Source organism: Cystoisospora suis (genome assembly GCF_002600585.1).
Source record: "Cystoisospora suis strain Wien I chromosome Unknown contig_309, whole genome shotgun sequence".
Classification (NCBI taxonomy): Eukaryota; Apicomplexa; class Conoidasida; order Eucoccidiorida; family Sarcocystidae; genus Cystoisospora; species Cystoisospora suis.
In genome coordinates, this window is record NW_027153110.1 from 106,447 (window position 1) to 121,728 (window position 15,282).

The following is a 15,282-nucleotide window of genomic DNA, read 5'->3' on the forward strand; positions in this document are numbered from 1 at the left end:
TCCCGAGGCATTTCATTCCTTCGATCTTCTTGGTCTTCTTCCGATCTTCTCCATTCTCGAGAAGGAAGAATGAAGATAGCAGAGAAAAGGTCGGCTCTCTGCTTGGGGTGGGTACGAGGACTTGAAAGTCTATCACTAAACAACTTGACAAGAAGATTCTAGACGAATGGAAGCATAGAAGTTTTACAGGAAATTGAGAACCACCCGTGATCGATCGATAGATAGGACAAGGTAAGACTTCAGCATAACTTAGACAGACATGTGTACTCTCTTAGCTAGGCATTCCCGAGATCTTTTTCAGACAACATGCTTCTCCCCCCTTTCACAGAGCGTGATGGATACTAATGACGATAGATGACTGATGAATAGATGAAGAACCTCCCTGGCATACCCGTATGAGAAAGAAGAAGACAGGAGAAGAAAATACGATCTTATGTCTTTCTTTCTCTCTGCTCGATCTTCCTCTCCCTGTTAAGAACGGAAGAGGAAGAAGCACATCCCATCTACTGTGTCAAAACAGCTCCAAACTCCCTAGTTGATGTGTCTTCATATGGGAGACAGATAAGAGGTCTTATTAGAGACAAGAGGGGAGAGGAAAGTGATGTACGCACGCATGCATTTGCTATGAGAAGATAAGAAGAAAAGCAAAGTATCAGACAACAGGCGAAGGAAACCTAGGAATGAACTGCACGTGAATCATTGTGCGTCTACGCACAGACCAACTCTTCAAGGCTCAACAAGAATATGAAACAAGCAGCACCCTTGCGTAAGTAGACATTCTAAGCAAACACTCGCTGAACTAACTACACCAATTCGTACGCTTCTACACGTATAACATATATACATGGCTGATACAGATGGTGTATCTACCTCATGTATATATGAGCTGCTATAAATGTCTACCAGCTATATCCATATGACGGTACCTACCTAGGCCTTCCCAGTACACACCGGCGTCTCTATAGCGAGTGACTAAGGAATGAGGGACTTCCTTGCACCAAACAAAAAGATCCCGCCACAATGAAGGAAACGGCTCGAAAGATCAAGACAGCGTTGATACGAAAGCCTTGAGATGTATTCAGTCGCCAAGAGTAAAGATGAAATAGTAACAAGCAACGATGCTATTTCCTTTGAAACAAAACGCACATGAAGATACACGATACTCTTCGAAGTTAGAAATAAAGAAAAAGAACAAAGTATCTTTCCCTTTTGCATTCCCGAAGTAGAGAGATAACGGATGAACCATCTAGAAAAGAGGAACTCAAAAAGAAGGTTCGCTTCTTCTCTCATCTTCTCCTGTTTTGCTTGACAAGAAAAAAGAAAGGAATGATAGACCCTTCCGAACAGAAACTTGGTTGATCAGTTTGTATCTCTCTCTCAACTCTGTCTCTACGGTGCTTTCAGACAGTTGTTCATATTACACGTGTATCTCTCACAGGGAGACCCAACAATTGGAGTGCAGGTAGCTGGCTACCTGTCTCCTTGTCTCCCCTGTCTCCTCTCTTCCCCTCTCTGTTGTGAGGGCCTCCCCTTCTTCTTCTTCTACCCAGCGTCATCATCATCGCTCACAGTAGAAGAACAGAAAGGAAAGAAGAGAAGAATCAGGCGAAGGACGTCTTCGGCAGGGATCTGTTGAAAAAGAGGACAGTGTAGAGAAGATGAACGGAAGGTAAGAAGAAGCCAACCAGCAGCAGAAGGGTTCCTCTTCACTTAGATTGCATGCGGTGAGCTGACAAGTATCGCAGTGTATGTATGTTTGTATATATAATGATTGTCTACAAACAACGCTAAAAATAAGTAAGGAACACCACTTGAAGGACTGCGGGTTGTCTGTGTGTGTATAGTTCTATTCGTGGACCGTGTCTCACTAAAGCATAAAGGGAAAGACACTTCGCTTTCTGCACATCCATACATCAATGTTTACATGAACTAGTTGCGTCACGCTTACGGACCCAGCTACCTAGTGCTTGGCTAGCTAGCGAGCTAGCTATACACATACATCTATGTCTACAGATCATCACAAGTCACTCATGCACTCTTCCCCCGGTCTTACAGCTCTCCACTTTGGACAAGGGAGTATCCTGGATGTATGTAATACGCACAGGGCGCAACGCGACATATGTAACCTGTCTACTCATGCATATGCATTGACGCGTGATACTACTATCTTGATGATCTTGAGCTTCTTTCAACAGCCAAGACATACTTGAGTAACGAAGCATGAGAGGCGACGCCTCTTTGACCGGGGATCTTCAAATCCTATCACAATACGATCGGGCGTTTCCTCATCCGCCGGCAGAGCGGCAACGTACCACAGCTGGAGGAGAAACAGGAAAGAAAAAACAAGACAAACCTGATATCGAATGAGAATCTTCTTCTCACTCTTCTAGCTACGCATACATGCAGGGTGCAGTCTATACGCGGCCGCCGTGTGACCATGGGAATATTCACGACTGGAAATCTATCTATCTATCTATCTATCTATCTATCTATCACTTTCCCTCGATCACACCGTTGGCAGAGGAAGTTACAAGAGAGATTCTCTGCAACAAACTCGAGTCTGTAGAACGAACTCCACCTTAAGAAAGGAACTCGAGCATTACGACAAGAAGACAAACCTCGTTTCACCCGCTGCCCGTCGCAATGAAGAAGAAGACACCACAGCACCCCCCAACAAGAAAGAGAAGGGAGTGAGGGAGCTGCCTCTGCTGCTGATGATCCGTGTCTTCTATCTCCTTTCTTAAGACTCCGGAACCAACATAAGTGAGTGAATGGCTGAATGGTAATCATCTCTAGTGTCCTTATAGATAGATTAGAAATGCACCTTCTCAGGAGGAATGGTGACGACTTCTCCTCTTTGTTCTCTTCGCCCATCTCCTTTGGACTTCATAGTTCTTTTCTTCGTCCCTTCAACTCCGCCGTCTCCTTCACCTGTCATCTCTTCTTCTGGTTCTTGTTCTTCCTCTTCGTTTTCTTCATCTAGAATACCTGATCCATTATCCATATCGTTTCTCTTTCTTCTACTCTCTTGTTGTGAAACGCCTTCTCCTTCCTCACCTGCGTCTCCGCCACCACTGAAATCAATTTCCTCATCGCCATCTCTCTCGTCATTCTGTCTCCTACTCCTTCCTACATGACTAGAATTCTTTCCGTCTCCTCCTCCATCTGTCCCATCATCTGTCTCTTTCTCTCCAAGACTACTACCACGACCTCCTTCCCCTAGTCCTCCTACCGTAAACCCTGCACCCGTACAGAGACCTTCAGAGTCAAAGACAGAAGCGAAATGAAGTCCCCGTCTATCTATACAAATCCATAACTGTCCTTTAAAACCTCCGACTCCCCGTCCACCATGTGCTCTGTTCCCATCATAGGGGTTCGCACTAGATGCGGAAGAAGAAGAAGAACCACTCCCTCCTGAAGAAGTTTCTATCTTTCGACAGAATAGCTTCTGAAGAAATCCCCTATGATGATGCTGTTGTCGAGATGTCCCTCCTGTCTGTCGGGGAGAAGAAGAAGCAGCATTCGATGGATTACCCTTTCCAGGGAGCAGGGATCTCTTCGATCTCTGATGAGCTTGCTTCATACTACCACCCTTTTGAGTAGAAGACGAATACCCCGGGACATTACTATTATCAATCAGATCATCGTACGAAGATGAAATATCGCTAGGAAGAATTTTCTCTAACGATGTCGAGATCTTCTTATTGGATGAAAGATCTGACGAATAGAGGGGGAAAGCATCAGAAAGAATTACGTACCCTCCGAAGATCTGAAAGACAGAAAACACAAACTCTCAGTACAAGCCAAAGAGATGAGAGAGAAGAGGCTCATACCGACTACAACACATAAAGTACAAGGATTCTTGTTCCTTTGTCTGTCCATACATAAGGACGTTTGCTGCTTCTTTTTCTTCTTCTTCTTCGGATTGCATCAGAGAGAAACACGACTTGAGGAAGAGAGATTCCTAGTCATCGTGATAGTGAAACATACGAATCTATCTAGCTATCTCCATGATGGACACGTAGAGAGATCTGAATCGAGGAATCGAAACATAGGAAACATAGGTTTCGATGTTTTATTCCTCGATTCATACAAGTACACACTTTGACGGAAGTCTTGCATGCCCAGCATCAAAGCAAAAGCATGTACAACTAGGACAAGAAGCGAAGACAGGCCTTCTTGAAACACACATAAAGAACTTGGGATGTGCGATGGCAATGAGAAGGAAGGCTCAAAAGTAGGAGCTGAACAAGCCTCTTATCCAATATGGGATCTCATCTTGATGCGTCACTTCGTGATATCCCTCTTGACTGTATATGACGCTTGGTCCCAGAAATGGCTTAGCACGGAAACCATACCTCCTCAAAGAATATCTGTCTTACCTCTTCTGTCAGGCAACTTCTCATCTCAAATACACCCCTGCTACTTCAGAAACTCTATCCTTTGAGAATGATGCTAGGCTAACGAAGAAAGAAGAGAAGCAGCCGCCACAGAGAGAGAGAAAGGGAGAGGTTTTCTTCTTCCCCTCTCCCTCCCTAGAGCACATATACGCTGACCTGTCTGCAGACGTCTCTGCAAATGTGTTCATCCATCGATCCATCTACCTACACATACATGCATCCTGGTATACACGCACGTACTCTCTTTGATCGTCTTCTCTCTTCATTCGTAAGTTGGTAGGATAGATACCTTCTTTTATATTTATGAATCTGAATGGCATATAGCTTGTAATACTTTTATTTGTCCAGTCCTTACGGAGAGTTTCTGCATGAGAGCAAACGTCGCGTTCATAGCAAGAAGATCTCCGTCATCGGGATCCAATTCTTCAGCAGCGCATGCAATGCTTCGTAACCAATCCTTCTCGCTCTGAAGCCAGATCAGACGCTGAGGAACGCTCCAGCTTATAGACCTCCATGGAGTTGTGGCGAGAGAAGTTTTTTTATATACCCCCTCCACTTGAAGAATTCTAGCACTGAAGGAAAGAAAGAATTCAAGGAAAGCCAAAGACAGAGAGAAAGGAGAGAAGAAGTTGTAGATATCGTGTATAATAGCTCTCAATAGAAAGAAGAGGAAGAGAGAGAAATCATTCAGGGAAGAGAAAGAGTGAGACAGATCGAAGAGAGACAGCATGAGGGAAGGTGTTGTTACCAGGAAAGTAAATATGACTATCTACGTGAATTATAGATACGTGGATAGATACATGGTAGATAGATAGATACATACGTAGATAGATATATAGGCTCTACTACTATCGAGATGCGTATATTGTGATCAGAGAGACCTATAGATGCGGAGATGTAGGTCTACATACGTGCACTTGGAGAGAAGTACGGACAGAAATATGAAATCCCTGATGGTTGAGTCGATTAGACGGAGCAGAGAGGAAGACCTCCGAAACTTGTGAAGATATAGAAAAGGCACAAAGAAAAGCTTCGATTCCATCTATACCTCTCTGTCTTGAGAAACAATGAGACAGGGAGAAGGAAAATGAACAGGGAAAGACAGAAAGAAAAAAGAGAAAAATAGACAGAAAAATCGGAGTATCTGCAGACAATTGTGGTAAAGAATCTTCACTCCTCAGACGTTCCCCGCCCTGAACAATTGATACATGTCCATACCATATGAATATCTGCACGCATACTACGCATACAGCAGATGTAGAGATTACTACAGACCCACGCACATATGAAATATACACACGCGTAGACGTACCTAATGGCAGCAAGTAAGCCAAGGTCTTCCCGTACAACATGCTGTTGATACTGTTGAAGAGCTTGACGGTATATGAGAGAAGCCGTCGCTGGGTGTAGTGACAGAGGTTCATCTACGCTTAGCATAGGCCTCCTTAGACAGAGCTGAGCCTGAGAATCCACACCAACAGCATAAGGAAAAGAACAACGCCTTCTCTTCTTTACCATTCATTCTGAGCTCCCATCGCTGAAGAAATCATCCTCCTAGCCTCTTTCTCTTTGACAAGAGAAGAAACAGACACACCAGCCTTCTTAATCCCCAAGCCTATTGAAGAGAAAAAGATAAAGATGTAGAAAGTATACTTTCTACATCGTCGCTAGACTTACGTGAGTCCCTCGAGCTGTCCCAATGTATGATTGAACCGTTTGCTTTGAAGGAAGAAGGCGATAAGCTGTCGGGGAAGTATCTTTCGTGCTTGCCGACTTGAGAATGTATTCAGGGACCTCTTCCATGATAGCCTGTAAGAAATAATACACAGGGAAGTGAAGAGAAAGGTGTTCCTTGTAACGAAGTCTAAGTCTGTCCGTGAGCTCTCGAGCACTACAGCTATGAAAACGGATAGAGTCCATGCTGACTAAAACAGCATACCCAAATCCGAAATAGAAGGAAGATTACCTTTCCTCCTCCCCGGTGTCTGCGGTCTATGAATGTCCGCACTTCGTATGTGACGAGACATGGAGTAGCATGCATGCATATATATTTACGGGCTATCAAAGTCAACGGGTGCAAGAGTAGAGACCAGAGATGAGTAGAGGGTATGGTTCAAATCAGCGAGGACTTCACTACAAATGATAAGCTACGCACACTATCTTACGTCATCTTTTCTATATATAGACCCAAGTGGGTAGGAGGGAAGGTGGGAAAGCCCTTTCATACTTCCTACATTCCTTCCTCCAGAGACGCGAATGGCATGCAAACGTAGACTAACACCGTCAGGGTGTAAGTATATACACATATAAGGAGGAGAAAGCGTAGAGGAAACATACCCAATCATCTCCACCGACAAGATTTAGGTCCTTCACGAGTCGACTAGAAAGATCTTGAGGGAGATCTCCTTCAAGAAAGAGCCGCCTCCGTGAACCATCTGTGAGTCTGACCTGTCAGCAGAATCGATTTACATGCATCTTTACATCCCGCGAGTGTTCCACGAAATTCGCTCTCTTGCCTCATATCCTTCAGCAGAGCAGAGGCACGCATTTAATGAGTTCATTCTGTTTTGTATCTCTCAGCATCCTAATGACCCAAGCCAAGTTTCTATAATACAAGAAGGGTAGAGGAGTATCATAATAGTCGTGTGCTTGTGAAGGACTGCGAAGGAGAGGGAGGAAAAAGAAGGGATGTGTCAGTTGTGAAAGAGAGCGTGTGGGTGTCGCACACCGTAAGTACGAGGACTAGTAAGTAGTAGTGCAGTAAACACAGCGCAGGGTTAAGGCGCCGAAAACTGGTCCTCTTCTTCTTCCTCTGATTCTGAGCTAACTCTTGACACTGTGATAGGAACAAGGTAAGAGTGCTACCACTACTACTACTACTACGAAAGAGTAAAGGGAACATCATATATCATTAATACAGCTATCAAACTATACGTGAAAGTCTGTGGAATACTACTAAGAAAGAAAGAGGAGGATAGCACTCATCATCTCTCACTGTCCCCCCCGTGTCTCCCTACATAGACTAAAAGAAATAGGTCGATTGTGTTATGATCAATTGCCGGCAACAAATCAAGGCCGAGCCAGAAAGTACCAGTTGATGAACAGGACAAGCATACCCACATACACACAGATCTATCCATTGATTCTTCTATACGACGACGGGTGTATGCTTAATAAGACCACATGAGATGGTCTGACTGTCATCTTACATATCTCTCCCTCATTATGCAGTAGTGACAGATACAACATCTACTAACCGGCACCTTACTCATACCCTTCATCAAGCTGTCCTATCTTATCCTATCCTCTCCTATCTTCTCTCTTCTATTTCATCTTCTATCCTATCGTATCATCTCTATCTCATCGTATGTTCTCGTAGGTCCTTCTTTTCTTCCTCTTCTTTGAACTTACTTGAACTTCTGTGGCTTCATCATCATCAGCCTCATTTTGCCTATCGTCCCCCTCAGCCCCCCCGCTACTACCATCTTCGTCTTTCTTCTTTCTTCCACCACCTCCTCCTGCTGATCTTCTACATGTGACGTCTAGATCTCGAAGGGCTTGTCGACAGATCTCTTCAACTTCTTGTTGGTGTTGTATACTGGCTACCCCTCCACCCGTACCAGATACCGTTATATTGATATTCACAGATGTCTGCTGGAGGAAGTATCGAAGATAAGGTTCTAGATTGCCGCTTGGGGGAAAGCTTTGACACGCAGCTTGTAATAGGCGTAAGCCCGCTAAAACACCTGATGGCGATGGGTTATTTCTTAACTGCTTAAGCAACTGACAATAAATTTCATCTCTTAAATCTTCAGCTTGTCTTCCTAACTGAAGAATCTCTTCACTTAAAGCACTCTTTCCTACACAAAACCGATCCCCCATCACCCCTAGAAGACTTCGAAAGCAATTGAGAGACATAACAATACAACGGGAATCAGGAAGGTCTAAGAGAGGCTCCGTTAATGGATCTGTTTGATGGGATAACAGTTCTTCTCGGCGTAAGAGTAACCGCTCGAGTTTCTTAGAACCCTAGAAGAGACAAAGTTCACACAAAGAAGAAAAAACAGAAAGACACATGGAAAGAAAAAGGCAGGAAAGAGGGAGAAGAAAGAAAGAAAGAGATAAAGATTGCATGCACAACGAGATCTGTTTGAAACAAGATGGAGTGTTTCCTTGCTTCTCTTGTTGAAAGACATGATACGATGGAAAGATGTAGGTGATGAAAGAAGAGAGACGGTGCTCATCTATCTTTAATCTATCTATCTATCTTTAATCTATCTATCTGGAGTGTATACGTCTCTAAGGACAGAAGGATCAACAGTTTTTTCTGCCACTCCATCCCGAAGAGCTCTTTTGATTCAAAAACGTCCCCCAACATGTCCTAGTCGTAATATGTGACGTAACTCCTTCAGGAATAAAGGCGACAAATGCACATCTATATCTATATTTATATACATACGCGGAATACATCTGGATATCTGAATAGTCTATGCATATCGATAAGTACTAAAGCATACCCCCAGGTGTACACACACGGACAGCAGGGATGTACGGCAACAGTTTGTGGCCCGGAAGAAGATGTGCATCCGTTTAGTGCAGAAGAAGACTAGGGCGGTGAAAGATCATAAGGGAGAGTCGTTACGATAGATTCGCTGCTAGAGGCACCGTGTGAGAAGACAAGAGGAGCGAAGTTATCACAGTCCAACACTTGATTTGACAGGGGACGCACAGCTCTCCTTTCAAAAGGAGCTACGCACGTATGTTCTACTGCCTATCATCCACCGAGCATGGTGATTCTCTCGACACGTCTAGCAGAGCTGCACTATTCCTTAGTCCCATCTACTACTCTCACATCAACTATCATCACCTTACTGATCCACACATCGACATAACTATCAAAGATATATATATAGGGAAAGAGAGAGAGCGATAGAGACATAATTCCATATTCCTGGCACATATGCACGTATACACAAGACCTGCACAGATGCGTATACTAGAAGTGTAAGTACAGCAAACAGAATTCTGAAGAAGAACCAGCGTGCATCTTGCATACCTTTGTTTCTTGAATTTGTTGATTAATTTTAAGAAGCGGAAAGTTTTCAAACTGGAAGCCTTTCTGTGCTCCCCCGGCTCCTCCTCCTTCGCCACGTCCAACTCCTCCTATGCCACCATCAAGTGGACCTCTAAGATTTTCAAGTGTAGCTACAGCTGCTTTAAGAACATCTGGATCGACATTTGACTCAAATCCTGCATAGTGCTTTCGAACTTCTTGAGCTTGACGTACCAGGTTTCTTAATTTCGTCATATCTTCTTCTGTATTTGCACCCCACGTAACGGCTACAACAGCTTCTTTCAGCTCGGAAGTTAACCAGGGTGGATCTCTCAAGTTTTCGAGCTGTTGTTTGGCTATATGAAGTTCTCTTGGCATGCGACTTAACTTCGCATCTTGAGCTCGCTGGAGGAAAAACTCGAGCTGGACTGCATCACATTCACGTGTTGCACGTGCTACCTCACGTACAAACTTACTCAAGTATGAACTAAATAAAGCTTCTCCACCTTCTTCTTCTTCTAAAAAACGGGAAACGAAACAAAAGAGACTCACACAACACAAGCAAAACGAAATCTAGAATCACCCAAGGGGGGTAGGTCTACGATGTAGATTCAATGCATGCAACATCTATGGAAACAAGAGATAAGGGAAAACAGAGGAAGCGATGCAAACTTCTTCGTAACACACGCCTTGGAGGGTGAAGATCCATTTAAGCGTTAGGTGTGCTTCTTGCGAAAGAAAAACGGAGCACGACAAAGAAGGTATTCTCAAGATCAAGAGGGGTAGAGGGATGTACACAGAAAGGTGATGACGAGACGGTAGACAGACAGTAGGTATCTTGAAGGGCGGCCATAAACTTTCAAAACGATGAAGATACGCAAGATGGAACGACAGGATGAAAATGTAGGAATCGTCTCTTGCATGTAGGTCTTCTTCTCACCGTCAGTCATACATAACACCTATGCAAAGAAGCTCTCCGTGTCTACGTTTCTTTCTTATTCACACCAACCTCACTAATCGCCCCTCTGAGAAATGAAAAGAGCAGCTGGCTCTCGTATGACCCAGAGAAGACATACCTAAGTACATTTTCGTAACTAGAGAGAAAGAAGACTTCTCTAAGCAGTGCATACTTCCCCTCCATTCGATCAGTTACCTGAATGCCACATGCATACATATCTCTGTGAACTAAGGCCTACCGGCTATCCTCGGCTAATACACCGAGACCTGACATCATCTACTACGAGCACCTACACGTCAAAGCACTCTAGACAAGATTTCCATAGTGTTATCATTGTAACAGCTGAAGAAGCCGCTTGAAGATGAGCAGATGTCTAGACCATCGATTTTCCGCCTCTTCCAGATACCTACACATCGTTTTTTGACACCTTACCGTCTCCTGAACCTGACATTCCTCCGCCGTAGACACTCTCATCTTCACTGCTGTCTGTCCAATCAGATTCAGATGTCGATGATTCTTCATCGAAACTACTTCCTGCTGTCGTCATAACACCTCCTCTCTTCTCCTCGTTCCTCATGGACTTTCGAGCTGCTTTCAGAAAAGATAGATGAAAGGCAGGTAGAGACATCGCTAGGATATTGTCAGGAAAGAAGGAGAAAGGACTACGTATACAGAAGCAGTGTCAACAGTAGTTACGCTGTTTGTACTCTCACTATGAAGGGTCGATCGTTGCCATACTAATGAAGAGAGTACTGGGTGTAGAATCAGAGGGCCGATGTAGAAGACAAGCCCCAGAAGCGAAGAGACAGACAGCAGCAAACATCACGAGCAGTCTCTTTTTGAAGTCTAAACTGCATGTGAAAAAAAANNAATCTGCCTCATGCAACTTGGAGAGAAATCTAGATATACTTCGTTACATGAGAAAAGGTGGAATGCAGTTGCAGAAGACAGTGTTACTTAAGTCATCGGGGTACTCTGTCTGCATGCGCCAGATATCTTCATCATCTATCAGACGTGGGCGGCAAGTGGTGCTGAACATCGATCATTTAGAGAGAGACAAATCTAGATACACCCTTTGACTGCGTATGCTGAGAGTATGCTTGAAGCCGTAGACGTATGTAGATGCTGTCTTGTCTTCGGTAAACTGCATGAATCCACAAATCTGTACTTTCTTCAGATAGATCGATATACGTTTGGTTCGAAGATACCATTGACCTAGCTGAAATGTAGAATGATACAGCATGCCCCGGTTCAATACAGAACGTAGAGGAACCATTACGCTTGCTAACTGATTACATCCCCGTGATGTAAGTAGTTACGTCATAGATAGACAGATAGACAGATAGATACACCGGCGCAAGAAAGAAAGAAACAAAGAGGGATAATGCATAAAGGTAAAAAGAAAAGCGGACCTTCTCTTTTTGAACGTGCGTGAGCAAGCCCGGAGACAACAGAAACGACCGACAAACGCTCGCTCCTTTTTCTTTCTTCTACAGCATCAAGAAGAAGAGCTTCTTGTTGCTCTCTCTCTTTTGCCTCTCTTCGTGCCTTCTCAGCTGCCTGTCTTTCTTCAGCTAACCGCTGACTCTCTCGAGCATCGTCAGCTAAGAACGCCTCGGCGGATGCTATCAAAGGCGGCAAGTAGCTAGTAATGAATCGAGAGTTCCCAGCCTGGAGTAATGAGACAACAGAAGAGACAATAAAGATACATATACGTACGTGTGCTATGAATGTAGTAGATGAGAGCTCTGCAAAAGCTCGGTCCCCCAGCAGATACATACGCACGGAGGTGAGCCATGGCTCTTCCGAATGCTGTCTAGCCAAGAGTCTATGTCCTTTGTTTAGCTAATCAAAGAAGCGCTATTCGTGTTACTGCATATACCTGTCTACCTGCATCCACATGGATAGATACATAGCTCTGTATGCATATACATTTATACATACATGGATAGACAAGTTTATATATACGTAGAAGGAGGGAGGTAAGTACCTCAATCGCAAGCAGGCCGTAGGCATGGAGGGGGGGTGCCACAGATTGCTGCTGTTGTCTTCTGGTTATGCGGACCTTCGCTCTGCTGTAGAAATGGTTTGACAGAAGAGCGTATGTGCTTTTCGTCTAGCCATTCCGTGTACACATGCTTGTGAATGCATACAGATGAATCCTATCTCTTTAGACATCATGTACTCTTGCATCGACACGCTAGACGCACCCCCACGTATTCCTATAAATCTTCTGCATGCTAGGAAAACGAAGTTCCTGATATTATTGTCTGATCAATAGAAACGTCTAATTCATGCAGTGACTCAAACGTTTTGTCCAACTGAGAAAAGGACTTACCCCAAGATTCTATTTGTATTATCCTTCATCCACATCATCTCAGTAACAGATGATCTAGGGTGTACATACACTCAAAATGAGAAAAGCTCGATGACACTGGAGAGTAAGCAAGCCCCCCCCGTGTGATTCGTTTCTTTCGCTAGCTTACTTTAAGTCGGCTAGCCTGAGCTAATAGACTCTCAAGGCCCGCCCTGTCCTTTTGACGTAGAGCCTCATCAATCGAGTCGCCTAGTGCGGTCTCCTCATCCAACTGCCGTATACGATCAGCTGCCTAAGAACAACAAGAACGCCGAAGACAAACCGCCGCCTTGCCTAGTGGATAACGTTCATGAAGCTCAGAGCTCAGAGACAGACGCCACATTAACAAAGACGTGGCCCCTAAAACTATTCGATCCACACGATCAGTCCTCTACATGCATCTGTATTTCCGACAATGACGCGAGAGACAGAGGAGGACCCTCCCTTACACATACACCCCAGGGTATATTCCCTCGAATACCTCGCCTTCCTACCAAACATACACATGCGTGTACAGACGTACATGTATAAGAGGTTATTCACACTGTTAAAGACGATGGCATTCTTGGAGAGAGGCTGTGCTTACACAACTTGAAACAATAGAGATGACCGTTTCCAAATAAGTCGCCTTCTCGCCTAAACCCCACGGAGAGAGAGAGAATGATGTACCTCATCATACTTCAATGAAGTCTACACGACACGAGATCAAAAAGAACAGAGAGACAAGGAGCGATCGAGGTTCTTATCTCGACAAGGTTATCATTGTTGTCGACTATTAAATCTGACGCCTCCTACATAGGCAGATGTTTGAGCGGTTCTGACCTGTGTAATAAGAGGACCGGAAAGCTTTTTGTTCTCCGCCTTCTGTAATGCCGCGCGAAGAGCTCCTGGAGCTTCACGATCGATCATCTCTCCTCTACTCCCTCCTTCCGTCTCCTTCAGCAAACGCTCAAGTTCTCTATACATTTCAATCCACCCATTATATGAAACGTATACATACGTACCTACATTGAAACATATACATATATGATTGTGTGAAACGTATACACACATACATGCAGACATACAGACATACTTACGTACACATGTATATACATATATATATATATATGTATTTATGATATACATACAGGCTGAGAGTATTTGGTTGCAGGGGGGGAGCTCTACTTAGTGTTTGGATAGTTGAATCAATCTAGTAAGCGATTCTGATGTATCGCTACGGGAGAGAATGAAAGGCAGGCTATTACGCAGACACCTTAACGACTGGACTCTATCTCTATCCTTCCATGTAGAAAGAGAAGTGCTATACCTGCTCTATAATTAAGATTTAGGTGAAGAAAGTAGAGGAGAGAGATAAGAAAGAAACGGGTTCAAGAGTTTTCGTGAGACGTTGAGATTGAGTAAAGGAATGAAAGAGAGTAACAAGAACAACAAGAGAAATCATGGCAGCATCACCCTCTCTATCTTCTTCCTTCTTTACACCGATCTCTGCTTAACCAGTATATCTCTATCGACTATCTCGTTCACGGCCTGGGAGAAAGACTGAGAGGCACTGAAATAAGAGATGCATGAAGAGATAGAAGGCAATCCGCCTTACAGCTCATAGTATGAGATAGCAAAACAAGACGACGGAAGACCAAATGAGAGAAAAGAAGATAGGGAATAGTACTGATTCGTTCTCATTTTAACACGAAGACAGCGAAAGAAAACTGAGATGTTTTTTTCTTATCTCACAATGAAAGGGCCTGGTATTCTCCTTCCCTTTCAGTCTTGATGAGTCTTCCTATAACGTTCCAATCGATCTATGGATGTAGGCACATATACACGTATATCAAAGGTGACTAATCTTTTGAGATAAAGAACGGAAGAAGGGACTTCTCTTCACCTTCTCCGTACTACGGCACAACAATCGATATGCTCTTCGTGTAGAGAAGAAATCAAGAGTTACCAGAGCATACACAGTCACATTATCATACATACATGTAGAGTAACATCTATAGACACATACATATCTGAGACGCTGTGCTACCCAGAGAGAGACTTTCACTTTGATTACGGCTCCTCGCTTTCTGATCCTTTTCATCACCATCTCGTCTTTCACTACACCCTGAGTTATCCCAGCGAAGAAGAGAAGGAAGAAGAAAACAAACTTACAGAGAGATCGACGCTTCAGCTGTCATTTTCACATGATACTTCGCTACCGTTGCAAGACACCCTGGCTGTAAAGAAGGATCGAGTGATTCTAGCTTCGAAATTAGATCTCCAAGCAAAATCGCTCTAATCATGATAAGAAGAAAGAAAAGGAAAGAGGAAGAAGAAGAGGAAAAGAAGAAAACAAGATAAGGAGATACCAGACTCAATAGCCGAAGTGAACTCTAGACACAAAACCTCGCTTCGAAAGAATGAAGTACATGTACAGAGATAGACTAGGACAAGCTGTATGCGGCTTATGATGTGTAGGCTGTGAAATGAAGTATATATAAAGAAGTTACTTTCCGTAGAAAGTATCCGAGAG

General features: G+C 43.8%; 1 protein-coding gene across 1 annotated transcript in view; it reads right to left on the reverse strand.

The window, feature by feature from the left end:
* Nucleotides 1-2,719: 2,719 nt before the first annotated feature.
* The window catches only part of CSUI_000822 (myosin g), a 28,734-nt gene continuing 16,171 nt past the window's right edge, over nt 2,720-15,282 (reverse strand). The window contains exons 15-26 of the mRNA XM_068061029.1: nt 14,922-15,044; nt 13,590-13,725; nt 12,898-13,020; nt 11,824-12,082; nt 10,844-11,002; nt 9,457-9,971; nt 7,812-8,429; nt 6,738-6,848; nt 6,078-6,209; nt 5,713-5,861; nt 4,756-4,972; nt 2,720-3,769 (exon numbers count right to left, since the gene is read on the reverse strand). Of these exons, the coding sequence (XP_067927008.1) occupies nt 2,813-3,769; nt 4,756-4,972; nt 5,713-5,861; nt 6,078-6,209; nt 6,738-6,848; nt 7,812-8,429; nt 9,457-9,971; nt 10,844-11,002; nt 11,824-12,082; nt 12,898-13,020; nt 13,590-13,725; nt 14,922-15,044 (3,499 nt within the window). The 3' untranslated portion in view covers nt 2,720-2,812. The remainder of the gene's footprint in view (nt 3,770-4,755; nt 4,973-5,712; nt 5,862-6,077; nt 6,210-6,737; nt 6,849-7,811; nt 8,430-9,456; nt 9,972-10,843; nt 11,003-11,823; nt 12,083-12,897; nt 13,021-13,589; nt 13,726-14,921; nt 15,045-15,282) is intronic.